Genomic DNA, 27,906 nt, shown 5'->3' with positions numbered 1-27,906 from the left:
ATGTTTATAGGAGTTAACTTACTTAGAGTCACAAATTGATAAAGGTTTAAGAGCCAGGATTTGAATATATAGGTCCGTTTGATTTTATACCTCATATTTGCTGCACTATGATAAAAATTATACTTTTACATGAGCAATTGCCCTATGGCTATTTAATACCATTTGTGCCAAAATCATGACATTGTTAGATAAGTTTATTTTAAGTTATTCTATTATATTTACAATATATCATTTATAAGAGTCAAATATCAAGATATGTTTCAAAGGCACATATGGAGGCTCCTTAGTTTCCCCATACATTTTTAAGTGTTGGTATAACTTTGGTGTGCTAAATTGTGCCACTTTTTTTTTTTTTTTTTTTTTTTTTTTTTTTTTTTGCTAACTGTAGAATTTCACTACTCTTATTTAAAAAAAAATTTTTTTTCAACGTTTTTTATTTATTTTTCGGACAGAGAGAGACAGAGCATGAACGGGGGAGGGGCAGAGAGAGAGGGAGACACAGAATCGGAAACAGGCTCCAGGCTCTGGGCCATCAGCCCAGAGCCCGACGCGGGGCTCAAACTCACGGACCGCGAGATCGTGACCTGGCTGAAGTCGGACGCTTAACCGACTGCGCCACCCAGGCGCCCCTCACTACTCTTATTTTTTAATTTTTTAAGAATGTTTATTTATTTTGAGAGAAAGAGCGTGAGCAGAGGAGAGGCAGAGAGAGGGAGAGAGAGAATCTCAAGCAGGCCCTGCACTGTCATCACAGAACATGATGCTGGCCTCAATCTCACAAACCATGACATCATGACCTGAGTGTATATATCCAGAGTCAGATGCTCAACTGACTGAGCCACCCAGGCGCCCCAGCGTTTCACAACTCTTAAAACAACAACAACAACAAAACAAAAAACAAACAAAAAACACAAAAGAGCAACAACAACAAAAAAACCCTTACAATTTTATTTTCATGTAAAGCACTTTGCTTTTTTCTACTTAGTCACTAGATGGCAGTTCTGTATCTCTGTATGTTACCCACTGCTGAAGGAAATGAGAGGTTTTAAGTCCATTTGCTCTGTATGAATGATGATCGGAATAGGCTTTCTGGTCCATCCCAGGCTGCCTGAATTATTCTGTGGTTGTAACGCGAGATCACTAGGACTGCTTAGTCAGAGGCGTGGAGCAGGTTTGGAAAGCACCCTGTAAATTTTTCTTCAGATGTGAGTTCAGGCACCTGTTCTCTCAGTGTGAGTACACTGGAATTTATTGAATGAATTTTGACTTTTACTCTCTTCCTATAGTTAATAATTCTGAGAGCTCCATATCCCTGGGAAACCCCCCCCCCCCCCCCCCCACATAACTCATAAAGCTTTTTCTCAGCTAAAAGGAGGTGAAGGCTGTGGTGTTGCCCAAGAGTTTGATGCTTAAAGCAAATACAGCTGGTACTCATGTAAAAAACAAAAAACAAAAAACTATAGCTTTCTCCCTGAGTGCTTTTATTGATGGCCCTATGGAATTAGAGAAAGTTTTCAAATAAAACTACATTCTTTAGGACCTCATTTATTGATATTTATTTTTAAGTGATATACTCTGAAAATCTGTCTAAAGAATTATTTCATAAAACTGAAATAAGACTGTCTTTCAATTCTGTTTTATATTCTTTAGTATTTGAAATGCTATTTAAACTATAAACTCTTTTATATTCTAAAACAGATAATTATAATCTCTAAAAAATGTTCCTGTATGAAAGATTAATTTATGATAACAAAACTGGTTACCACCCAATTTTTGACTTATTTTTTCCTTCTGAAATTACAGTCAACCCTTGAACTACATGGGTTTGAATTGTGCAGGCTCATTTATATGTGGCTTTGGTTCCCATAAATATAGTACTGTAAATGTATTATCTTTCCTTTATGATTTTCCTAGTAATAGTTTTTTTCTAGCTTACTTTATTGTAATAATTTAGGATGCAAAGCATATAACATACAAAATATGTGTTAATTGACGGTTTATGTTATCACTAAGGCTTCCAGTCAACAGGTTTTGGGGGAGTCAAAGTAATACACGGATTTTTACTGTGTGGGGGTTTGGTGCCTCTAACTCTGGTGCTGTTAAAGGGTCAACTGGACATATAAAATTGTGTTTTGAAACATCTTCCTGAAACTCATCACATCTTTCTAATGCAAATGGGCTAGTTTAAAGGTAAATAGAATACAATTTGATCTTTAAAAATTCTAGCTTTGGGTAATAATTGATAATATCAGGCAACTCAAAGTTAAGTCTCTCTACTCATTAAAAGTTTTATTAATAGTGAATAGCCATGTCTCTTACCAAGTCCTGGAAAATAAAAAGAAATTAAATAGTATCAGCACTCTCTTACCCTTTATGTTGTATGGTTTATATGCAAACAAATTGTCAAAAGTCAGAAAAATGCTCTGACTTGAGAAAATCAGCAAAATCCTATTTCAGTCCATTTTCAATTCCTTTGAAATTGGCTTAAAACTCTTTTCTTAGGTTCCTGCTCTGATCAGTGTTCCTTGGTCCCCTCAATGCCTAATTTGATTGCAAACTTATTTGAGGAATTAAATATTGTTTTCCATTGGTTCTCCTTAAAGTATCTGTTATAGTGCTCTTCCACAATAACGACTCAGTACAATTTATTATTTCAGAAACATCTTTATTTGGGAACAAATCAAGGAAAAAGATGTGAGTAATGTGAGGTAGCCTAGTTGATGGTTCTTGAGGGATTACTCACATGTGTTTTGGCTAGAAACATTTAGAGAGTAAAAGAAGCATTGGTCAGATCAAAAGAAAGGTGTGGGTGAATGTGATTCTGAAAGGATAATGATGGAGACATAAAAACAAGAAGCCACTTGAATTTTGTTGGAATGTATTACACATATCAAAGGGCTGGAAAAATTGTTTAATGTAAGTTCCTTCTAAACTCCAAGGCAAAAAGTAATATGAATTTCTATGGTTATTATCAACCCACAAAATCATGATTTAAAAGACAAGTAAATAACTAAAACATAAAGCAGAGTAAGAAAAATAGGGGTTAAAGGAGAGAGAGAAAGAGGTAGAGGGAGATGGTTAAGAGAGAGAGAGATGGTTGAGGGGAGAAAACATGGGTCATCTAGTCATCTGTGATGATAATTCTTGGGTGCTTGACACTTTGACCCAGTGGTCCAGGGGAGGGGCAAGGTGGAAGGTGGTTGGGACTGACTGGAAGAGATGCAGGACAGCCTGGGGGTGGAGGCACTGACATTGAAAATGGGTAACATTTGGGCAAGATGTTAAGGGGAAGAAAGGATTTTTCTGGAAAATATATTTTCATTTTGTGGAAACTCCCAACTAGCTCAGAGAAAAATTTAGACATTTTGACTTTAGAAATAAAAACAGAAACTGTTCTATTAATTTTAAGAATGAAAAGCAGTTAGCATCTGGAAAATGGTTAAAATTTAAGATGAGAATGTGAGGAATGAATTAGATATCACACTTTGTTTTCACTTTTCTCTAGGGCAGTAGGGCTCAGAGGTGAAATGAGGTTGTATCTTTGCTTTGTTGAGTGTTAGATGGTATAAAGCTCGTTTGTTGGACAACATGGTTGATATCCTATGGAGAATGGCAAATAGGTCAAGCAGCTCATCTGAAAGAATAGCTGAGCCCATAAAGTTCTTAGCTTATAAACGTTGCTTATCCTTTATTGGACATCTGTTGAAGTACTGTGTGCAAGGTATTTGTGGTAGATATTGAAGGAAATGTAAACAGTTACAAGGTCCCAGGCTCTTCCATATACATGAAATGATTTGCAAGATGTAATATGATTCTGCCAAGGTGTTTGGTATATATTGTATTACAGAACTAAAAAAATAAAAAAGAATATTTTTGAGAAATTATAATTAAGGACAGCTTCTTAGGAAGGGTGAAACTTAGATCAAGTCCTGAAAGTGATAGTTTTTGAACAGATGGAGGGAAGGAGAATAAGAATTTCAGATGAGAAAAGAGAATAAAGGCACAAAAGTGAAAGTGAATGTGGCATTTTGTCAGGGGATGGGGTTTGTGGGGCAGGATATGACAGGCACCAGGTGACCAGGTGATGTAAAAGGTGACTCAGTGTATTCCTCAAGCAACCAGCTTTGCTTTTCCACCTCCTGGGCCTCTTTTGCCAGGGGCCTAGTCTTATCTGGATTGTTCTGATAGTCCCCGACAGGGTTCTGTGCTTCCACTCTTAATCCTTTCCAATCTTTCCTCCACGACGCCTTGAGTTATCTTTCTCAAATCCACATTTACTTATATCTGATATCTGCTGACACTCATTCAGTGACTGCTCCTAAGATTTGAGAAAAAAAATCAGACCCTCGAGACTGCATGACAGGCTTTTCCTTACCATTCTCCGTCTTTGGATTTACCACCCACTATTTTCTACATTTTGTTTGTTCCAGCCTTAAAAAATACCCTCGTTTTCCGAAAAATAGTCTAGTTTAGGATCCTTCATATCTGTCTTTTTATGTTTCTTTTATATTCCTAACCTCCCCCGCCTTTAAAATCTGCTTAATTTCTATTTATTTGTTCATCTAAACTCATGTTAAACTTTATTTCCACTTAGACACTTTCCGAGACTTCAATCTAGAGAGTCATTTTGGCATCCCTACTCTGGGACCCACATACCTGTCTTCTTTTTCCATAATGGTTGACTTATGCGTGTCTCATAGACAGTTGAGCTCCGTAAAGCTAAGACTGTCCTTATTCTTTGTCTTTCCTCTATCAAACATAGCACCTGACATTTTTTAAGAGCTCAGAAAATATTTGATGAACAGCTAAATAGTAGGAGACCACACTAACTAGAGCGGAGGGTGCTTATTGGCAAATGGTAGAAAATTTGCCTCTGTTCGTACATAGTGGTTGAAGACGTGGGCTTTGGATCCGTTTCCCTGGGCACAAATACCAGTTATTCTTTTAACTTGCAAACCTAAGCAAAGTATTTTGCTGTGCCTTAGTCTCTGTGCCTTAGTCCCCTCATCTTTAAACTTCTATCTCCTAGGGGTTTTGTGACATTTAGATGCATTAATTTAAGTGCATTAACTTCAATGCATTAGTTTATGTGCTCCTGGCACTCAAAATATTAGCTGTTATTTTTTGTCATTATTGTTGTTATATCTGGTTTGGAAAGTTGCTTTCATAATTGAGTTGACTCTCATTATTCATGGCTTCTATATTTGAGGAATACGTATCTGCAATATCTGTGGCCCTAAAATCAATACTCACAGGGCTTTCACGTTCATTTGTATACATGCATAAAGTGATGAACAATTTGAGTTACCCTACATGCACTTGCCCCGCTCGGGTGGAATAAGGTGACAGACACTCTGCCTTCTTGTGCTGCAAACAAGTATCCTTTTTGCAATCTATTTAGTGCCATATATTTTTTTTTTTGCCTCATTATGCTTTTTGTTGATATCACTGTTTAAAAAGCACCCCCCTCCCTGGGCATAGTGCTGCACCTCTGTCTAGTGTTCCCAAGCACAAGAAGGCTGTGACATGCCTCTCGGAGCCAAGAAGGAGGACCAGTTATTAAACTCTCAATGTATCCGCATTGTCAGGTCAGGAGAATCTGAACTAAGGTACTTATCTGATAAAAGGAAAAGTAGCAGCCAAAGTTGAAATAATGGATTTGGTAACCATAGCTAGGGTAAAAATTGACTATAGTTCTCAAAGTGTGGTCCCTGGACCAGCAGCATTAGCATTACCTGGGAACTGATTAGAAATGCAAATTCCCAGGCCCTGCCCCAGACCTACTGAATTGGAGACTCTGGGGGTGGGTACTAGCAATTTGTGTTTTAATAGGTCTTCCATGTGATTCTGGTACACATTATGAGCCAATGACTTAGAAAAATGATTGAGAGATACTACTGTGCCTAGATGTTTCTTTGGAAAATAAATTCCTTAAATTTAAGGAAAATGTCAGGTGATCAAAAAGCAATGATAGCTAACCAATCATGATACGGAAGTGAAGTATTGTTGGGAGAGAAAAACTTTGCAATAATCAGTATAGAGATGAAGACTAAAGATATAAAACTCTATGTGCTCTCCTCACATATACAGAGAGGATAGTGGGTTAAGAACAAAGTCTTGGGAGTTACTGTAGGTCTGGTACCCTACTCCCCCCCAAAAAAATCCAAAGGAGGGAACAGAGAAAACAAAATGGAAGGGAGAGAGTATAAAATTATAGGCTCATAGGGTATAAGAACAGGAGGGGTTACTGGGAGAGCAATTTTAGGAGAGCAACAGGGCTGAAAGGCAGTTCTACCACTCTGGCTAATCTTCTTAATCCATCCCATTCAATTTCCTCCAAGCTTTGTTTTTTTTTTAGGAAGTCTTTAATGTTAGAGATTAGTTGGGTTAAAGAAGACGGTGGTGAGGAGGTGGAAAACTGAGTTGTGCTTTATATCCACAGACCATTAATGAAAATGAAACTATAACAAAAGTGTTTTTCTTCCTTGCACTATTTAGAACTATATTAGATTATGGTCCAGAATGTTGCCACAACTGCAGCTCAAATAACTGGAGAGAAAATTCAGAAGTTGTGGGGGAACCAAAAAAAGCAGGTTCTCTTTGCTATTTTTTTTTCCTCATTTTTCCTGACCCCCTTTATCAACACATTTATTACTTCTACTTTGGTTATCACTAATGATGTTGACTTTAACCTCATCGATCAAATTGTTAACTACTGCAATGAAGAGATGTTAAAAGGAATACAGCCAATTATGAGTTTTGACAAATCCCTCTCCCCTCTAACTCACATTTCTCATCTAAGCAATAAAGGGATTGGAAGAGATTTGTCATATCCATTCCAGTTCAACAATATTATAATTTCAATAGTTCATCTGTTTCATTGTAAGGATTCCAGAGGTGCCATTTTAGCTTTCTGTGTGTGAAGCTCTTCTTTTCCATGATATGTTCTGCTTTAAGAAGACCTAGGTAAGTTATTTTCTACTTATCATATGTTCTGATATTCCCTCCTTTCTTTAAATTCCTTTTCAAACTTGAAATTGATGGTAATTTATTTTTGTGCATTATCTTATCTCTTTAAAATCTGGATTTCTTTTTCTATAGAATCGTGTATAGCATGTATTGGCTTATTGTAAAACTGGAATGCTATTGTTCAAAAACCTTAGAATGTTGTTTAGAATTTAGATCATGAAAGAGAATTTATATGCTTTTGTGAAGAGTAGGATTTATATTTTATAGATGTCTACAGGTATCGTAACTTGCCAGTAACATAGCCTTAGAACTTAGCAGAACTTGAAAATCTGAATGATAGAAAATAAATTACATATCTCGTATCAACATTTACAAAATAAATGATCACAGTGTTAACTTTCCAATATCTATTTTTATATTCTAGGCTCTCAAAGTATCTTGCTTACATTATAAGCATCATAAAGTTTCAAAGACGAAGTGAATTAACTTTTCAGCAAAAGCTTTACTTGAGTGTATCTTGGCTTCCTTTTTGACAGTTTTAGCCTTAATGTTACATTAATGTTTCTTTTTCTGGGAATCATAATCTTGTAATCAGAAAAAAAATTTGGTGAACATTTTATTTTTTAATGGAAGCTTGTATTTTGTGATATGCAAGTGTTCAAACAATTTATAAGAACTAACCATCACCACCCACGTATAAGATTGTACAGGAATGGAAGAATTTTGGCTAATGTATTGTATAAAATTGTTCAGCCAAAGTGCATGGCAGACTTTACCACTTATAATGATTTAAGGGATTGAAGTAATATTTTTTTTTGAAGTAATATTTTAAAATACAAACTATCTCAACATTGGTAATATATAAGGTATATTACATACTGTGTTGAATAACTAAAACAGATTTGTTATCTTTCTTCCATTTATAAGGATGTACCCATTATTTGGATTCTTTGAAAAATTATAAAGATCACTTTTTTCTGTTCTCCTTTAAAAAATTGTTTATTTTAATTTTTAATAATGAGAACAATTAACATTGGGTAAAGGGTCACACAATTACTGGGAATGCTGTTTTTTTTTTTTTGAAAAGTGTAGAAGTCTAAAGATAATAGAAAGTACATTTTACCATTGTCAAATCCTTTGAGGATCTGATAGACCTCTATCTAGCTGTACCCTGAAGAGACGGAAGATTAAGTACCAGGCACAAGACACGAGGGAACAAGCTTTCAACTTGAGGACGTTCCATGGACCACAGAGTGCCTGGAAGGCTCTTAGAGAGTAAATCTGAGCTTTGTGGGTGGGCTCTGAAAGGACTTTTGCTTAAATAGCCAGAGAATACACAGCATTTTTTTCTTGATGATAACTATTACTTACCATGTAAATTTCTTTATAAATCTTTTTAAAAAATATAAAATATGACCCAAATAGAAACTAACTCTTACTGCTGACAGGCAACACAGCCTTCTCTAAATAGCTCTATAGAGAATTGGTACTCTCTGAGAGCCCACCAGCCCTTGACTGATAGTGCTGGATAAGGAAGGCCAGATAAGATTCTTTGAAGAATCTGAGCTGAATTCAGAACCAAAAACCTTACATACATTTGGCTACTCTGTAAGTATAGATGGTGGCCTTATTTTACGGGTTAATCAGTTGAGGTTTGAGATGAGCTTAATTGCTGTTTCCTGGAATGGAATACGAGGATTGTAACATTGATTTGGGCTGGGATTTTGCAGGTTAAAATAGGGTCATAGAGGGGAATCAGGATTTTAGCAACTTGGCTTTTTGTTCTCTCTACATTGGGAATAATGTAAGAAGCAGACAGTCTCTCCCTACAGCTTTTTTTTTTCCTGTTCTCATCTGTAATAATTATCTCTACAGAATAGTTCTCTACACAAACGTCAGCCTTTTGTTTTTGCAGTCTGTTTGCTCTCATCTTCATGACTTCTTTGACTTCACCACCTTCTTGGTACCATAAGCCTAGCATTGCCATATTTACTGTAAAGTCAGTTTGGAGTTTTATTTTCTTGTCTATTTCCTCTGCTGTTTCCCCATTCTAATTCATACTGTGTCTCACATTTGAAAACCTGTGAACCTTATGGAGTGTGTCAGTTCCTCATTTTCTCATCTTTTTATTATCCAGATGCCCTCAACTACCATTTTGTTTAAAGAATAAGTAGATTACACAACAGAACAATGTACTCTAACAAATTGACCACTTGTAGAATTAAGCCCAACCCCAAATCTATCCCCATTTAACACAGACTATCTATAATTATCTATCATGCTTTAGTTTGGGCAATATCATTTTACCAATGATTTGTAGATATTTTAAGCCACATGATGCAAATACAGTATAAGGTGAAATTGTTGCTCTTGTAGAATCTTGTGCTCCCTGACTTCAGGGAAGGAGATAGAGAACCTGAATCATATGAAAAGTGATTGATTAATGAGCACCTGACAGAGTTAGTTAATTTGGTTAAGAATGACAACTGACATATATGTTTAAAAAGATTATTTTGCATTATAGAGTATTGTCAGAGGCCATTGGGGAAAATGATGAATTTCTCACACTGTAAAAAATGAAAATCTTTTCATAAAAGATGTCATCTATCATGGCATCATATACTTTAGTCAGAAAGTTGGTATAGTAGAAAATTAACAGTTGAGTAATATTAATTCTAATAATTTGTTCATGCTTACAGTTAGGCTAAAAAATAGTTTTAGAGGAGTGCCTGGGTGGCTCAGTAGGTTAAGTGTCGGACCCTTGATTTTGGCTTAAGTCATGATCTCATGGTTCATGACTTCAAGCCCCACGTCAGGCTCTGCATCAACAGCATGGTGCCTATTTGGGATTCTTTCTCCTTCTCTCTCTGCCCCTCCCCTGCTCACTCACACACTCTCTCTCTCTCTCTCAAAGTAAATAAATAAACATTTAAAAAATCATTTTAGAAATAAGAATATTGTTGCTTTATTTTTTACTTCATTTTTTTAGGAGGAGAATCTTTTTTCCCACAATTAAAAAAACCTTTTTATTTGCATTTATTTTATGCTGAATTTATTCCTAGTCTATAAATTTTTATTTCATCATTTTCTTCTGGGATTTCTTTCTTTCTTCCCTGTGCAATCTCCTCTTCTGGTTTAGAACCATTTGTTCTTTTCCAGTAAGGATCATTTTAATGTGGCATTAGGAGCTCATGTATTGGTTAATCTGACTGTGAGTTACGTAAATCTAGTAGTCTGTGTTTGGGGGCTTTTGATTATATGGATTGCTCAATGACCCAATAATCTACATCTAAACCCTTAAGTTCAGCATTACTGTCTGCATTTTTAATCATGTGCAGCAAAAATTCAGCACTCTTTTTGGGCCACTGACCCTATGTCCAGACCTACTATTTGGCCTGGGCATACCTACCAACTACATCATTGTAACTATGGAATAGCACCCACTGGTTTTGTAAAGTGATGTCTTTCACATATTTAGTGGATTTTTCCATATGCATACCCTTGATGGTCTGTATGGTTTCACTAGTGTTCTTAAAGTGAACATGAAGATTTGAACCTTTTGATTTGCATGATGTTGTTGGGCATTCTGGGACAAGTGAATAGTGAACCATATTTGGAGATCACCTCAGGCTGCTTACTGGAAGAACCTTTTTTTCCCCCTCTGTATTTTATCCTGAAGTATTGGTACATGGTTATATCAGTCAGGCTTTACTGAGGAACCAGAAACCATACGAGATATATTAAACAGAAGGGCTTCCTATACACAGTTAAGTTTTTCATGGAACGATTAGAAAGTTTGAAAGATCTTCTAGGCTGAAATTTTTCAAAGGAGTCATATATAACTGGTATACCAGGGAAGCTAAAACCTTTGAAGCCACCATTGGAAACTGGAAAGTAGACAGTGGAACATTCTTTCAGAGCAGCTTCCAGTTAGCAGATCTTGATCACTAACAGAACAGTTAAGGACACTTGGAGTATGGCTCCTATCATTCCGCTTTCTAAATCTCTGTGTATCTGCATCTAATTGGATGAACCTAACTGCAAAGGAGTTTTTCTTCCCACTTCTGCACGTAGAAGGAGAAGGTGCTGGAGCTTGGGAGAGTCAATCCAAGTAACTGCCAAATTGTCTCGATTCCATTTAAGAAGTCTTTTTCTGCTGCCCGTATAAATAATTAGAAAAGATAAAAATCTCAGGAATCCGTACAGCCACGGGTACTATGATCTTCTATGATCATTGTCTTTGAGTGTTGTGTTGGACTAGTTGGCTTGTAAATGTGAGAGCATAAATCTATGTAGAAAGAAGTGTAATACTTGCTATTGTGCTAGGCTCTTATGATTTAGGATCAGTTTCTCTTCCTTTTCTTCCTCTTATTTCTCTTCCTTCTCCTTCACATCCTTTACTTTTATATCGCTTTCATTATGTTCCTTCCCCAGGTTAGGGAAGTTTTCAGGTATGATTTCTTCAAATTAATTTTCTGCCCCCCTCCCTTTTCTCTCTTCTTTTGGGACTCTTATAATACAAATGTTATTACATTTGATGGAATCACTGAGTTCCCTAAGTCTATTCTTGTATTCCATAAATCTATCTTTCTTTTGTTCAGCCTCTTTATTTTCCATTTATTTTACCTTCTATATCACTTATTCATTCCCGCGCTGCTTCCATCCTTGTGTTTTTACATCCGGTCTGTTTCAAATCTTGGTTATTGCATTTTTCATTACTGACTTTTTTTTTTAACTCTTTTATCTCTGTGGTAAGGGGCTCTTTGAAGTCTCCCATTCTTTTCTCAAGCCCACTGAGTATCTGTATGATTGTTCCTTTTTAAATTCTCCATCAGGCTTATTACTTATATCTGTTTCAATTAGATTTCTGACTGTGACCTCCATTTTGGCATTTTGTCTCACTCTGTCTTCTGTGTGTTAAAAAACCCTGTTATGTTTCTGGCTCCTGAGAATAATGGCTTTAGGAAGAAGAGGTCATATCGTGCTTTCATTATAATCAAATCTACAATGAAAAAAAGCTGGCCTTGGTAATAACATTTAAGAATTGAATTTAGAAACCTTTTCCAGAATTTACTTCTTGTGTGCCTTTTATCACCTAACCTTTTTATATGGTCATTATAAAAAAATGGGAAAATGAGAACACTACTAAGTTGTCAGGATAACTTCAAAAATATTTACTGATGCTTTAAGGTCACTTTTAAGGTTACACTAGAGAAATGAAAATAATCTATACGTTTTACTAATCCAGGTATCACTTTCTGAAATGCCTTTGGTGAAATATTAAAATTAAAGTAAACATGATATCAGTGAAATGACACATATGCATATGGATGTGAAAGCTATTTCACAGAATTTTATTGGAGATTCTTTCAGTGGGTTGCCTTTAAAAAGGCAGCGATGACTTTTAAAACTGAGGATTTAAAATGTCTTTAGGGACCATCTTAATAGCAAATATTATTTGGGAAGGTATGAGAGGAGCCTGTCTAGGAAATAAACTGGTTTTTCACTCAGAATTTTTTCCCCTATTTTCACTGGTCTACTTGTCTTCAATGACCATTTAAAGATTAGACAAACAATGGCCTTTGGACTTTATGGTGATATGTGTAAACCACTTTGAAGTCCAAGTGTGAAAAGGACAAGATACATAGAAATACTAATAGTATCTCTCTGTGAAGGGATCCTTCTGGAATTATTACAACAAACAAATATATTTTACAACTTTTAAAAATTATTTTATTATTTAAATAGTTTTTGGTCCTTATTATATGTATGTATATATATATTTATTTTTGTATATATATGTATGTATATATATGTATATATATGTATATATACACATACATATATATATACGTTTATTTTTAAGAAGGTATATGTATATGTATATATACATACATATATACGTTTATTTTTAAGAGAGTACAAGTGGGGGAGGGGCAGAGAGAGGGGGACGGAAGAACTGAAGCAGGCTCTGCACTGACAGCAGCGAGCTCGACATGGGGCTTGAACTCATGAACTGTGACATCATGACCTGAGCTGAAGTTGGGCGTTTAACTGACTGAGCCACCCAGGTGCCCCAAGTCCTTATTTTATATTTAACTATGTCTGTCTTTGTTGTCCCTCAGGAAGCTTTTGACATGAAGTCTGAAGGACAGGCAACTGTAATTCAGCAGCTGGAACAGACCATTGAGGATCTGAGGACCAAAATAGCTGAACTGGAGAAGGGGTATCCTGCCCTGGACGTGGAGATGGCCAGAGGCCGTCACGGGGCTCAGAATGGAGGTGCACCCTTAGAAGATGTCTGTCTTGAAGCTCTCAGGTTAGGAGAAAAGGATGTACGTCGTCAAAGGATTTTACAGGCAAAGTCAATCCAGACATCCCCGACAGAAGAGGGTGGGATACCAATACTGCCTTCTGTGAATACACTGCCAGAGTGTCCTCACCACCCACCTGGGGCTGAAAGTGGAGACTCACCTGTGCCGTCCTCACCTTCTGGACCTCAGACAAAATTCTGTTCGGAGATTTCTTTGATTGTGTCTCCAAGGCGAATATCAGTACAGCTCGACACACATCAGCCCACGTTGCCTCCACCATCTCCATCCCTCCTGAAGTCTGACAGTCAAAGACAGTCCGGGTCACAGCCTTCCCATCCTTCTCTTCGTACTGAGTTTGAAACCAGCCGTGAACACTCTGTTTTCTCCTCCTTTGAGAACAGCCATAACGTCCAACCCTCACCACCTCTGCCTTGCACAGAGTCTTCCAGTTCCGTGCCTGGTGTAGGCATGGCAGCTCCCCCACCTCCCCTTCTCCCTGGCACAACGAGACCTGTTCTTCCCAGTATAGCCATCCCCCCACCTCCTCCTCTGCCTGGTACAGAAATGTTACCGCCCCCTCCTCCACCTTTGCCTGATGAGGGAATACCTCTTCCCCCTTCTCTTCCTGTAGTGGAGATACCTCCTCCCCCTCCTCTGCCAGGTGAGGGAATACCTCCTCCCCCTCCTCTGCCAGGTGAGGGAATACCTCCTCCCCCTCCTCTGCCAGGTGAGGGAATACCTCCTCCCCCTCCTCTGCCAGGTGAGGGAATACCTCCTCCCCCTCCTCTGCCAGGTGAGGGAATACCTCCTCCCCCTCCTCTGCCAGGTGAGGGAATACCTCCTCCCCCTCCTCTGCCAGGTATGGGAATACCTCCTCCCCCTCCTCTTCCCGGTGTGGGAATACCACCTCCCCCCCCTCTTCCCGGTGTGGGAATACCCCCTCCCCTTCCTCTTCCCGGTGTGGGAATACCCCCTCCCCCTCCTCTTCCCGGAGTGGGAATACCCCCTCCCCCTCCTCTTCCCGGAGTGGGAATACCTCCTCCTCCCCCTCTTCCCGGAGTGGGAATACCTCCTCCCCCGCCTCTTCCCGGAGTGGGAATACCTCCTCCCCCGCCTCTTCCCGGAGTGGGAATACCTCCTCCCCCGCCTCTTCCTGGAGTGGGAATACCTCCTCCTCCCCCTCTTCCTGGAGTGGGAATACCTCCTCCCCCGCCTCTTCCTGGAGTGGGAATACCTCCTCCCCCTCTCCTGCCAGGTGAAGGAATACCTCCTCCCCCTCCTCTGCCTGGAGTTGGGGTTCCTCCACCTCCTCCTTTGCCAGGTATGGGGATTCCACCTGTTCCAGCTACCCTGCCAACTTCTGGAACAGGCATTCCCCCACCCCCTCTGCTTCCTGGATCAGGCCCTCCACTCCCCCCTCAAGTTGGAAGTAGCACTTTATCAGCACCACAAGTGTGTGGTTTTCTTCCTCCTCCATTGCCAGCTGGCTTGTTTGGATTAGGGCTGAACCAAGACAGAGGGAGTAGGAAGCAGCCAGTAGAGCCTTGTCGGCCCATGAAGCCTCTGTACTGGACGAGAATTCAACTGCATAGTAAAAGGTAACATGAATTGGAGCTCATCTCTGCACAGTTTGTCAACAGGAGGGAGCATTTACCTTTAAAACTCTTGGGGAAATTACAATTTAGTGCATTTTTAGGTACTGCTCTGAAACTTATCTGTAGGTTTTTATGTTAATATTTACTGAAGCAATCTGTTATTTCAAATTTTAGACTTTTCTCAAAAGTATCAAAGGTATAAAACAAATGATATATGTGTATCAATGTATAAGATGTACAGATATCTATCTGTATACTTATTGATCAGTCTTATAAAGATGGAAGGATATATTTTTCTTAGCATACGTGCTCTATTGCCTCGTTCCAGAACCTCACTCTAGCAAATAGCTTATAAATATAAATCAAATCCTTAAAAGACATACTGACTCTCGAGGATATTTTTTGCACTCTTTTGAAGGCACAGTCTTGTGTTACTGTTCCCTTTTGTTTGCAGTAGCCTTTCTCTTCAAAGATGTGCTATGCAAAAATACACATATCCACACCCATGCGTGAAATAATTTAGTTTTGAGAATTTCCTGGCATTTATATAGAGAGTTTGTGACACAATGTGGTCATAAAGTCATACTTGGGAATGATATTTATAAGAGAATACTTCCCACCATGTATGCTGTTGGCATATTACTTATCCATGCATGGTCCCTTGATCCCTGGGACAGTGCTATGACACATGGGTGAGGAATGTGCTGGCGGGGGACAAACCATACTCTTTAAACTTTACTGGCCTTCCTTTTTTTCTAACTTTCCATGATCCCTTGAATTTTTTTTTTAAATTTTTGTATGATGTGTTATGCATTTAGAACAGGATCTTTCCAGGCCTCGTTCTCATTTGTTATACAATTTTCTCATCACTGAATCACATTAGGGGAGAAGAATCTACATAGTTTGAGTACTTCTAAATTTGCAGCTCATTCTTTCTGTAATTTCCATGTTACTTATATATGCTGAGGCATCATGTCAAACTGTGACCCAAACTCATTTTATCCAGATACATTATAAGAAGTTATTTTGTTGTGTTGTTCCTTTGTTTCAAAAAATAGATCTACCCTTTTTAGGTGGTACGACATGAATCTACAGTCACTGAAGTCAGATAACAGTGGGTGATGGAAGTGGGCGGGAGATGGAGGGTACCACCTTGGATCATAAAATAATTTCTTTTTTAACCCGTGCATAGTTCACAAAGCTGACGAGTCAGGTTTGAATTGTGAGATAGCCAATATTTCTTGCCTTCATAGCTTATACTGAGAGGAGTTTTGCTTCTATGTTTTTATACAGTGATTTGATAACTAAGAATTCCTGGAAAGTATTTTTTTCTAGGCAAAGGTTTCATTCTCTATTGATGGCATTTTAACTTTCTTATCAAGTTGATAAAACAAATGTTAGTCTTAAAGAAAAAGTATTCTTTCTTATCACCTTCCTCTTGCCCTCGTTTCTACCTCCTCTTCCCTTCCTTCCAGAGTTCCTTCCCTCATGTTTTTTTCTCTTCTGCCCTTCTTTCCTTCTCTTCATTTTTGTTTATGCTCACGACAATATCTTGTAGTTTGGTTTGATGACTGTTTCATTGGTCTTTTGCTTAACTTTAGAGACTCCAGTGCTTCACTTATTTGGGAAAAAATTGAAGAGCCATCCATAGATTGTCATGAATTTGAGGAATTGTTTTCTAAAACTGCCATGAAGGAGAGGAAGAAACCTATTTCTGACACTATCACAAAGACCAAGGCTAAACAAGTGAGTATTTGTGTGTTTTCTGAGATTGGGCAGTATTTTGGGCATAAGTATGAACTTTCATTAGAAAAAAAAAATGAAACTGTTTTCTGGGCTGTATAACCTCCATAGTCCTTAACCAGATAGAAGTTAGAATTTTAGAACATGTAATTAAGTAAAATTATGCCAAACAGAACAGCAAATAATTGTTTCCACCAAGTGACAATGTCCTGACTATTTTAATTTTAGCCTTGTGATACATACTTCCGAAATCTCAGCTACTGATTATTTCCAGAATTAGTTGTCTAGAAATAAGTTGTTAATTGATTGCAATTCATCTGAGCACTAGTATGGATGGAAACAAAAGTAAAAGTGGGCAAAGAAAAACAAGTAAGCAAGAAGTCTAGTCCTTAGTAATCTATATAATGCATTTGGTATTTTGTGGAATTGACACTCTTTAGAATCGAGTTAAACAATCACACCGTACTTGACATATGGAAGGATGCCTCACATATCGTACCAGCATCTCCATTCGTTGTTAGAGCCTTTGATCTATACTGTGATACCTGGATTGGACAAAGAAAGAATAGTACATTTGGAGAAAAACATTTCAAAGAAATATTTCCCAACTGGTCCACCCAATGGACTTGATCATGAAATGTCTTGTCATTCAGGAAATTATAGTAAAATTCCACAGTAATAAGCCCCATATAGAAGGTATTGCTAGCTGTCCATCTTTCACCCTAAAATGGGGAAATGGCTACATTTCTTAATTTTTCTGGTTGGGGGGTTGAGTGCATGGATGCAAGAGAATGGTGAGCAGCTCAGTCCTGGGAGGCAGTGAGAGAGAGGTGAGACCCCAAGCCCCCAGTGTTCTCCTGGACCGTTCTCCCCAGATAAGTGGCAACCAATGGGGTGATTCCTTGAAATTTTTGCCCCTGACCTGGAAGTTGTAGCTAAAAGTATGACCCAGAGTTGTAGCTAAAAGTATGATCCATTGATATTTATTTCAGATCAAATAACTCCCACCATATGGAGACTGCCAAATCCAGCCAGGGGAGGATAGATTTGAATGGCACAGCTTGACCCCTGGGACCTCTAGCTGAGTGATAAGCAGGCTCACTGCAGGCTTTTCTATTGTTCTGAAAATGATGCATACCTAAACATTACGCAGCTGAGGTTTTCAGAATCATTTATTGCAGTACAAATGGCCTCTGGTGACCTTAGGTCAAGGACTATGATAAATTGGACAATAGCTGGCATATTGTAGGCACTGAATAAATATTTGTTTAAAAGTAAACCAGCTGACCATGGGAGGAGGACTTCATAATCAGAGACTATGCCTAATAATGATTAAAAAACAGAAAATCATTCATCTCATAGTAATCAGCATGGCCAAGGTGACAGTACTAAGGGGAATAAAAGCAAATGGAAAACCACATTTTCTCTGACAGAGGTAAATGTTAAGAAAAACTCTTTTCACAGTACATTTGCATATAGCACACTTAGGCTGAATCATACCTCTTCTGTGGACTCTTATGGACTGTGTCAGAGATGGGAAAACTGGGCAAGGAATATGGGTAGAGAGTGTCTGTATGTGTGTGTGTGTGTGTGTGTGTGTGTGTGTGTGTGTGTGTGTGTATACACATGTAACTGGTATACACACACACACACACACACACACACACACACACACACACTTACACATATGTATCAAGGATAATGAGGCAGCCAGGATTGTCATTTGATGGTGGGCAGATGTGACATGGGATGTTTCTTGTCTAGGGAAGGTATACTCAGAAAGGCAAACAATGTCTTCTCTATCTTTCATCACCACTTTTTTTCCACTGAATGAACATAGATAAGGAAGATACTTCATACATTACCAGAGACTTTAGGATTTCATACTTATTTGACATAATCTTCAGTTTTTGGCTTACTGAAATAAGATTTATGTGTAAATCATCAAAAATTCACAAATTCAACTAGTTTGCCTGAGATGCACTGTGCACGACACCAGTTCATCTGCATTGAACATCATCTCAGCATGATCACCTTACTCTGTCATTAAGACATTTCATAAACTATGGGTAAGAGACTTTGCCAATGTCATAATTTGCACTTATTGACTGTGATGCTACTGTTGACTTTAACTCCAAACAGGGTTAATGGAAAAGTCTCCATTATGACTCCTGATAACCTTGTTCAGCATCTCCTTGCTCTAGGTCTTGGTATTGAGCTCTGCACTTCAGGTCTGTTTTTGAAGGGATAAGGTTTTTGTTTTTTCCCTCTCCCTCTCCCTCTCCCTCTCCCTCTCCCTCTCCCTCTCCCTCTCCCTCTCCCTCTCCCTCTCCCTCTCCCTCTCCCTCTCCCTCTCCCTCTCCCTCTCCCTCTCCCTTCCCTTCCCTTCCCTTCCCTTCCCTTCCCTTCCCTTCCCTATGTATGTTGGAGAGAGAAAAATCCTCAATGTGATATATTTCTGAAGAAACCTAGTTTTATTTTACTTTGTTGTATTTGGAAGAAAAATAGATTCATTTCATCTCCTTGAGACAATTAAAATTTTGTTTAAGGAAATATATTTTCAGGCTGTATGCAAATAGTTCCCCTTTTTATGGGAAATGTATACTGATTGTATGTGCAGACATTTTGGTACCTCATGATTCATGTGCAGTGTAATGAATAGCCTTTAATGCTCTGGCATATGTTTATGGAGGTATTTCAAGCAATTCTTCTTATATACAATGGAAGCTAGAAGTTCTGTTTTTCTTTAAATATTTAAAAATAGCCAAATAATTTTTCTGTGATCTGTCTTCTTCTTGAAAGCAAGACTGTGGTCAAATGCACTGGTATTTAATGAAGTGCCTGTGCTGTTTTTACTCTTTCAGAGAGACATTTTCAGCATGATAGTAGAGGATCCCTTAGCTGGGCACGTTGCTGTTTGGCATGAGGAGAAAGAGGGCTACTTTCTGGACACCTAGTCTAGTAGTAATGATGAATAGCTTGTATTTCTAAAACCTTTTTCCTCCCAGGAACCTAAAACAAAACATTTCTTATTTTTTGTGGAATATATATATCTATTTCTGTGGTGACTTCTTTATTCTTTATTTTGAAGTATTTAAAACATAAGGAGATTAGCTGAGAAGGTATATGTGAGTTTATCAGACTATGATCTGACATTCTTCTTCAGTGAGTGTGACACGTATACATCACCATTAAATATCAGTCTGCCAACAGAACAGCAATAACCCTGTTTCCTACGGTATCAGGAGGAAAGTAGAAACAAATTTTTATGAGGCTTATGTTTAAATGCTGATACACATACACACTTGCCCATTTTTTAAGGAATGCTCTAGAACTAGTAAACATTTAGCCCAATCTCCTGTGTATTGCTGGGGTAATCCAAGGAATTTTAATGTTGATAATGATCTTAAGACACCTCAGGATCTTCTATGTTCCACTGAAGATTAAGTTTATCCTGAGTTTAGGAGCAGAAAAGTGAGAATTGATAGTAAGAGCTGCTTCAAAAAAGAGGTTTCTAGTTAATCCTCTGTCAAACAAGGTCATAAACAAATACACTTGGTAAACATGGTAACAATTGGAGCAACAACAATAGTAATAATCATAGTGGTAGTTAGGACAACAACAAGAATTCTGGAAGCCACAAGGCACACTGTGCTTTATTTATCATGTGCCAGTCATTGTTTTTAGCATTCTCCTTATATTAATTCATTTAATCCTCCTCGTTCTATGAGGTAGACCTCATTATCACCAGTATATGGTACAGAAAACTGAGGTATAGAGGGCCTAAATAATGTTTCCGGGCTAGTAAGGGGCAGAGCTCAGGTTCAAGCTCCATTAATCTGACTCCAGAGCCTGAGAGCTTAATCACTTGGTAATAAGTATGGGGGTGAAGTATTTTTTGTTAAGTTTCAGTATACTTTTATATGGAAACCAGAATAGATATTTTAGAAAATAGTAATTTGAATGTGTATTGATTTTTCTGTATGCTCACTATCAAATGACTAGTTGCATTTATGAAATTGTATGTGAAGATACTTTTAAAGCCTTTTACGTATGCTAACAGATTTTGACAAGTACATAAACTACAATGCCACTGAACATGACATTTGCCCAATTAAATAAAAGTTTATCTGAGAGACGAAAACTTTAGACGTATAAGCTTCTGTAAACAGTAAAAATGAGGGCATTTGCTTGTGCAGCATTTAAGTACTGGTTGGAAGTCTATAGCAACAGTGGTCAAACGTCACCAAATGTCAAGTGATGATACTTCTGATTCATTCCATGACACAAAAAGGAACCATCTCTGTAAAATATGCCTTAAGTCAATGAAGTCTAATCATACTTAAAAAGTCCGTAAAGGAACATGCTATCCATAATGGAAATTTAAACACAGAAGTTAACAAGAGTGAATAAGAAGGATCTGTGTTATTTTTTAAATACATAGCTGACATTTGTTTAATCATTTAATGCAACACAAACAAATGTCTTTCTGGGTTTCTTCTATTTATCAGATTAAAAATGCTCTGCTTAGAGAATGGGAGAGAAAAACAAGTCATGATAGTTAAATATTTGTTGGGCTTTAGCCTCTGGAAGTACGATTAGAAAAATAGTTAAATCTGCTACTTATTATAAGGGGAGGTAGTAACAGGATTTGTTAGAATTCCCATTTAATTACAGATATAAATGGTAAAGAGTTAGACATTTGGTATTCTGTTCAATCTTTCCATTGTGTTTGCTGACCTAACCTCTTTTAAGGCTTTATGTACGTGTGTTATAAAAACCCATAATAACAATGGGAAAAGAAGCATTCATTATTCAGATGTTCTTATATGGGAGTGTATGATGTAATGCTGCTAAGCATTCTTACATGAAACAGTAATGGCTGTTATAAGGCTTCTTTCTACCATGTTGAGGCATTGGGGAAAAGTGTATGCTATACTTCAGATATTGTCTGCTGTAGTAATACTGATGCACATGAAAAGGGAAAAGGGGGTATGTATTTTACTCCTGAATCTAATAATTTCAAGTAATGTAAATAATCTCTGTTTATTGCAAATGTTTTATCGTTATTATTGGATATTTCAGTGTAGGCTCAGTGATAATCTGAGTAGTAGAAATTTAGTTTTTTGTATTGGTGTGAATTTTTCCTATTATAGCTGGCAAAGGGTGTGTTTTGGTTGATTTGGACAGTTATATTGGTCATCTAGACTGAAGACCTAAAATAATATCTGAAACACAAAATATCTTACAATAAAACAATTTAGATTTGTTTTGGGGATACATAGTAAACATTTGGTACTTTGTTACTTTTAACATAACATCTGTTTTTAATAGAATACATTCCTATTGCAAGCCTTAAAATGTATTTACATAGAAAACCACATCAAAATACAGAGCTATAATTAGACAAACATAGGTTTTGTGGAATCTGGATTTGTTTTAGATGTTGAAAGATTTATTATTTTTTGAAGATGTTATTCCCATAACTATTTGTAGAGCATACCCAATCAATTCAAAGAATGCAAAAATAATAACCTCTATTTTTAAATTTTCTTTCAGCCAAAAAATTGTTTTTATAGTTCTAAGTAAATGGCAGACACACAAACACACACACACACGCACACACACACGCGCGCGCACACACACACACACACACACAAAACAAAACAAAACAAAACACAAAACAACCAGCGGCATACTAAAAAGGAAATATAATTAGGCTAATGGTCCCAACCTTGCTAGATTATGTATTAGGAAAATTATGTTTGATTAATAACAAATTGAACTTGTCCAAAATCTAATCATCATACTGTCAGTTAATTCTTTTGGACTTTATTTTGATATATTATGATGATAATAAGTTTATTTGCACTAGATGTAGAAGAAAGGGGTATTGATATTTAATGGCTGAGATGTCCTGTTTACCAAAATCCATAGGCATTGAAGAAACAGTTGTTTGGAAAATTCATTTGCAATTCATTACCTTATTATGATTATCTATGAAAACTGAAAAGTCATCCTTGCAAAAGTAAGGAAAGCTTTTTGGTCATTTACAGAGTCTAAATTCTATAATTTGGAGCAGGTGATGGGGGAGCATTTCTCAGTACTGCAGACAGCCAGGGAAAATTTAAAGAGAGGAAACACCAGTTACTTTCAGTGCTGTACCACTTTCTTGGCCTGAGGAGAGCAGGGTTTATCCGTTTCAGCAGGGAATGCAGTAAAGAAGAGAGGCTCCCAGGCCAGGGAGTTTCTCTGGTGGGCTCATTTATTACTGTCTCCCTGAGGGACAGTATTAAGTAATTCACGGGACTAAATTTGAATCGCTCTTCAAGTTTCACACCGTATACTCTAAAATAGTAAGTACTGTAGGTTATCAGGAGGGCTGAATGGAGCACGCTGGCTGGATTTAGTATGAGGCTGTGTGGAAGAGATGAGACTTGAAGTGGCCCTTGAATTTATTTTGTTCAGATATGTAGAGAGAATTAAGGGATGATTTTTGAAAATAGCACCGCAAACAAAGATTTCCTTGAACCTTATTTAAAACCATCGTAATTCAGTCAGGTGTTTTGGCACTCTTCTATGTGTGGGAACTCCCGTCTGACGGTTTCAGGAATGTGGATGCAGGTTATTGATACTTGTTTCCCTTAGCTCAGCATGTTTCCTTCCCATCCTCCCGGCAAAAGTCTTTAGGCTTGTCTTAGACATAAGAGTGACAATGGAATTTCACAAATTAGACCTGACGTTGATTTTTTGCTGTTTTGGTGCTACATCGTGGACTGTATGTCTCTTTACCATGGACAGCAACCGTCCCTGCACCTGATTTGACTTACACAGTTACAATTACGATAGCTCCTACCTTTTGTCTGTGGGAACTGTTGCAGGTGACACAAGTCTGTTCACACTATACTTTTAGTGTGATCTGAGCTGAAAAATGTTTGATTATTTGAGGACACAAGTATCAGACTTAAAGGAAAAAATAAAGTTCTTATTCATATCTCTATTTTGTATTCAAAACTTTTTTGTTGTTTCAACTGGAATATAAATTTGTTTCTTTTTCAAAATCATGTTTATAAGGAAGATTTCTAACACTTGTGCTTTTATTTTGTTACATGTTAATATATGAAATTTTAGAAGTACTGAATTATAACTAGAAATTATCTGAAGTATTACTTTGCAAATTTTATTGGAGGTGGGCCTCCTAGATCAACAGAACAGGGAGTTTGGTGAGTCCTCTTTCCAGCAAAACAGCAATTAACTGTGAAAACTACAACAAAAATATTCATTTAAAGTCTCTGGCAGTTGGTCTAAGGGTACAAAGGAAATAGAGAAACAATCATTCAAGAAAATGTACCAAGACTCAATAAGAATAGTGAGAGTCTGTGGCTTTTGAGCCATGACCCACTCCCATCACCAGCCACCCTAACTCTGTGTTATGGAATCTTACCCAAGGCATATAAAGCTGAGAAGACCAAGGTCTCTCTCCCTTAGGTTATGGCTTTACTTTAGGAGAGCCAGGATTCTGACATTCCTAATTTCCCCAGTCCCCTGTTGCAGAAGCTCTAGTCCAGGCAACTATGGAGGGCTAAAGAAAGAGGAAGCCGAGAAGGGCCCTCTAGGAATCAAAGTTAACTCTGAGTCAGGAAGGCTGTGCACCTGTGCCAGGCTGTATCCGCTCAGGAGGAGTCAAGCAAGATATGGGATACCATGAAAGCATTCTCTAAACCTCATACAGTGTCAACAAAATCAGTCATTCCTGAAAGTCTGGGAGGTATGTGCATGCCCAAGGCCACACCCTCTCAGAAGCAGTTAGAGAAATTCCAAGTTACTACCTCCTTCGTGGCTGAATGTGAGAAAAGTTGCATAAACTCTGAACTGTATAGTAGCCTCCAGGGCATGCACCCCACTCCCCCACACAATGGTTAAAGGTAAAACTCTAAGTGGTTAGGGGACTTCAGCGTAATCTTCGGCAATGGCTCAACCCACCCAGGGATGACTCCTAGGTAAATCAGGGCAAAAGATAAAATAATGGGGGAAGAATGTGTGCAAGAATATCAGATTGCACACTGTTGCAGATGTAATTCATGGAACTAGTCAGGCCAAAATAAACAAATAAGCAAAAAGTAAACAAGGCAACAATAAAAACGAATCCTGGGGCAGGGGTTGGGAAATCAATATCCAGAGTTGCTACAGTATATTATCTGAAATGTCCAGTTTTCAACAACTGTATGAGAACCACAAAGATGTCACAAAGTATCACCTATATGCAGGAAAACAAACAGGCAGTAGAAACATTATTCAGAGGCCCAGATAGCACATTTAACATTCATAGACTTCAGTTTTTTTAATGTTTATATTATTTTTGAGAGAGAGCATGAGCAGGGGAGAGGCAGAGAGAGGGAGACACAGAATCTGAAGCAGGCTGAAGGCTCTGAGGTGTCAGCACAGAGCCTTACGTGGGGCTTGAACTCATGAACCGTGACACCATGACCTGAGCTGAAGTCAGACGCCCAACTGACAACCACCCAGGTGCCCCTTTTATTTAAAAAATTTTTTTAAACATACATAAACTTCAGATCATTCATGCTAAATATCTTCAAAGAACTAAGGGAAACTGTTTCTAAGAAGTAAAGAAAGGTATGATGACAATGTTTCATCAATTTGAGAATGACAATAGAGAGACATTATTAAAAAAATTGAAGTTGAAAAGTATAATAATCAAAATGGAAAAAAAAACCACTGTGTAATTTAACAAGTGATTTGTGGTAGCAGAAAAACAAAACAAAACAAAACAACCAGCAACCTTTAAGGTAAATCAATAGAGACTATGTAGTCTGAAGAACAGAGAAAAAAACAAGTGGGGAAAAAAAAGACAGAACCTCAGAATAATGTGGAACACCTTTAAGTGACCAACATCAATGAAATGTACCAAAAGGAGAAGAGAAAGAGAAAGGCATAGAAAAATATTTGAAGATGTGTCCAGAAATTTGATGAAAAGCGTTAATAAACACATCCAAGTTCAGTGAATGTCAAGTAGTAAACACCAGGTGATCTACACCCTGTCACATCTTAATTCAAAACATTGAGAGCCAAAGATAAAGAGAAAAGTCTTGAAAGCAGTAAGAGAAAAACAACTCCTCACACACAAGGAAATTTCAGTAATAACAGCAGATGAATAGAAACAAAGTTGTACTGGAGTAAGGAAATGACACTAGGTGAGGTCAAAGTTACAGAAAGAAATGAAGGATGGAGGCTAAATAGGAAGGTTAATTCATAACGAGTATGAATATATACTTCTCTCCTGTCAACTTCTTTAAAGGTATAAGATTATATATACTAGTAATTTATAACAATTTGTATCATATATAAAACACATGTGCACACAGTATATATAACAGTGATACTGTAAAAGGGTGAGAAGTGAATGGAGCTATAAGAGGAGTAAAGTTTCTATGTTTTGGAATTAGGTCAGTATAAATCTAAAGTAGATTCTGATATATTGTAAGCCCTAGAGCAACCACTAAGAAAACTGAAATATCAAATAAATTCACAAAAGAAGTTAGATATCCAATTACTCCATGTAATACAAAAGTAGGTAATAAAGAAAGAATAGAGGAACAAAAAGGACAGATATATATTTAAAAAATGAAAAATGGCAGATGTAAATTCAATCATATTGATAATAACATTAAACGTGAATGAATTAAACAATCCATTAAAAAGGCAGATGTCAGATTGCCTAAAAATAATCCAAGTAGGTATTGTGTTACTAGAGGAGCACTTTGGATTCAAAGATATAAATAAGTCGAAAGCAAAAAAGATAGAACAACCTTAAACAACCATAAAAAAGCTGGAGTAGCCATACCGATATCAGATAAAATAGACTTAAAAAATTATTTGAGATAAAGAAGGACATTACTTCTAATAAAAGCTTAATCTATCAGGAAGGTACAATAATTATAAACATACATGCCCATAATAGTAATATCCCAAAATACATGAAGAACAAACTGACAATTAAGGGAAGAAATAAATATCATTTGGAGATTTTAATAGCCCACTTTTAATGATGGATAGAAGGTAAGCAGAAGATCAGCAAGGATGGAAAAGACTTCAACAACCACATAAACAAACTAGACTTGACATCTGTGGAACATGAACTCAATAGCAGCAGAAAACACATATTTCTCAGGTATGTATAGAACATTCTCTGGGATGGACCATACGCAAAGTCCACAAAACAAGCCTTCATAAATTTGAGATTGAAGCCTTAACAAATTTTAAACGATTGAAAAAGTATTTTTCTGGCCGCAGGAATTAAATTAGCAATAAGTAACAAAGAAATGTGAGGAAATTTGCATGTATGTCTAGGTTAAACAACATGTTCCCAAATAACAAGTGTTTCAAATAAGGAAACACAAGAAAAATTAGAAAATACTTTGAAATGACTATTAATGAAATCACAACATACTAAAACTTATTGTTTGCAACTAGAGCAGTGCTCAGAGAAATTTATGGCTGTAAATACCTATCTTAAAAAAAACCTAAAACCAATCATCTCAACTTTCACCTTAAGAAACTGAGAAAGAAGGGAGTAATAAACACTAGAGTGGAAATAATGATTAAAAGAATATGAAAACAATAGAGAAAATCAACGAAGCAGAAGCTGGTTCTGTGAGGTTAAGAGAACTGAAACACCTTTACTAGATTGACCAAGAAGAAAGACCAGGATGTGCCTTCTCACCACTTCTGCTTCACAATATCCTGAAGGTTCTAGTTTAGGTAATTAGGTAAGAAAAGAAACAAATGGCGTTCAGATTGGAATGAGAGAAGTAAAATTCTCTTTACAGATAACGTCTCTAATATAAAATATCCGAAAGGAATCCACTAAAAAATGATTAGAACTAACGGGAATTCGGTGAGACTGCACGAGATACAAAATCATTAGAGAAAAACCAATTCTATTTCTAGGCACTAGCAATTTACATTGTGAAAGTGTAATTAGGAAAAGAATTCCCTTTACAATAGCATCAAAAAAGTAAAATACTTAGTATAAATTTAACAAAAGGAGTGCAAGACTTCTACACTGAAAACTAGAAAACATTGTGGAAGGGAAGTAAAGAAGATCTTAATAAATGTAACAGCATGCCATGTTCATGGATCGGAGGACTCAGTAGTCACCTGTAGATTCAACACAATGTCTAACAATTTTTTGTTTTTGTTTTTTGTTTTTCGGAAATTGGCAGGCTGATCTTGAAAATTTATTTGGAAACACCAGGGGCCCAAGA

The 27,906-nt window shown here is 37.2% G+C and overlaps 1 protein-coding gene across 1 annotated transcript in view; it reads left to right on the top strand.

Annotated features, from left to right (window-relative positions):
- Positions 1-27,906, top strand: part of FMN2 (formin 2) — a 393,365-nt gene that overhangs the window by 126,698 nt on the left and 238,761 nt on the right. Inside the window, exons 6-7 of the mRNA XM_047841608.1 lie at positions 13,095-14,881; positions 16,480-16,624. Of these exons, the coding sequence (XP_047697564.1) occupies positions 13,095-14,881; positions 16,480-16,624 (1,932 nt within the window). The remainder of the gene's footprint in view (positions 1-13,094; positions 14,882-16,479; positions 16,625-27,906) is intronic.

Source organism: Prionailurus viverrinus, chromosome F1 (genome assembly GCF_022837055.1).
Source record: "Prionailurus viverrinus isolate Anna chromosome F1, UM_Priviv_1.0, whole genome shotgun sequence".
NCBI classification, from domain to species: Eukaryota; Metazoa; Chordata; class Mammalia; order Carnivora; family Felidae; genus Prionailurus; species Prionailurus viverrinus.
The sequence above is the reverse complement of the archived record's forward strand: the minus strand, read 5'-3'. Positions and strand labels throughout refer to the sequence as shown.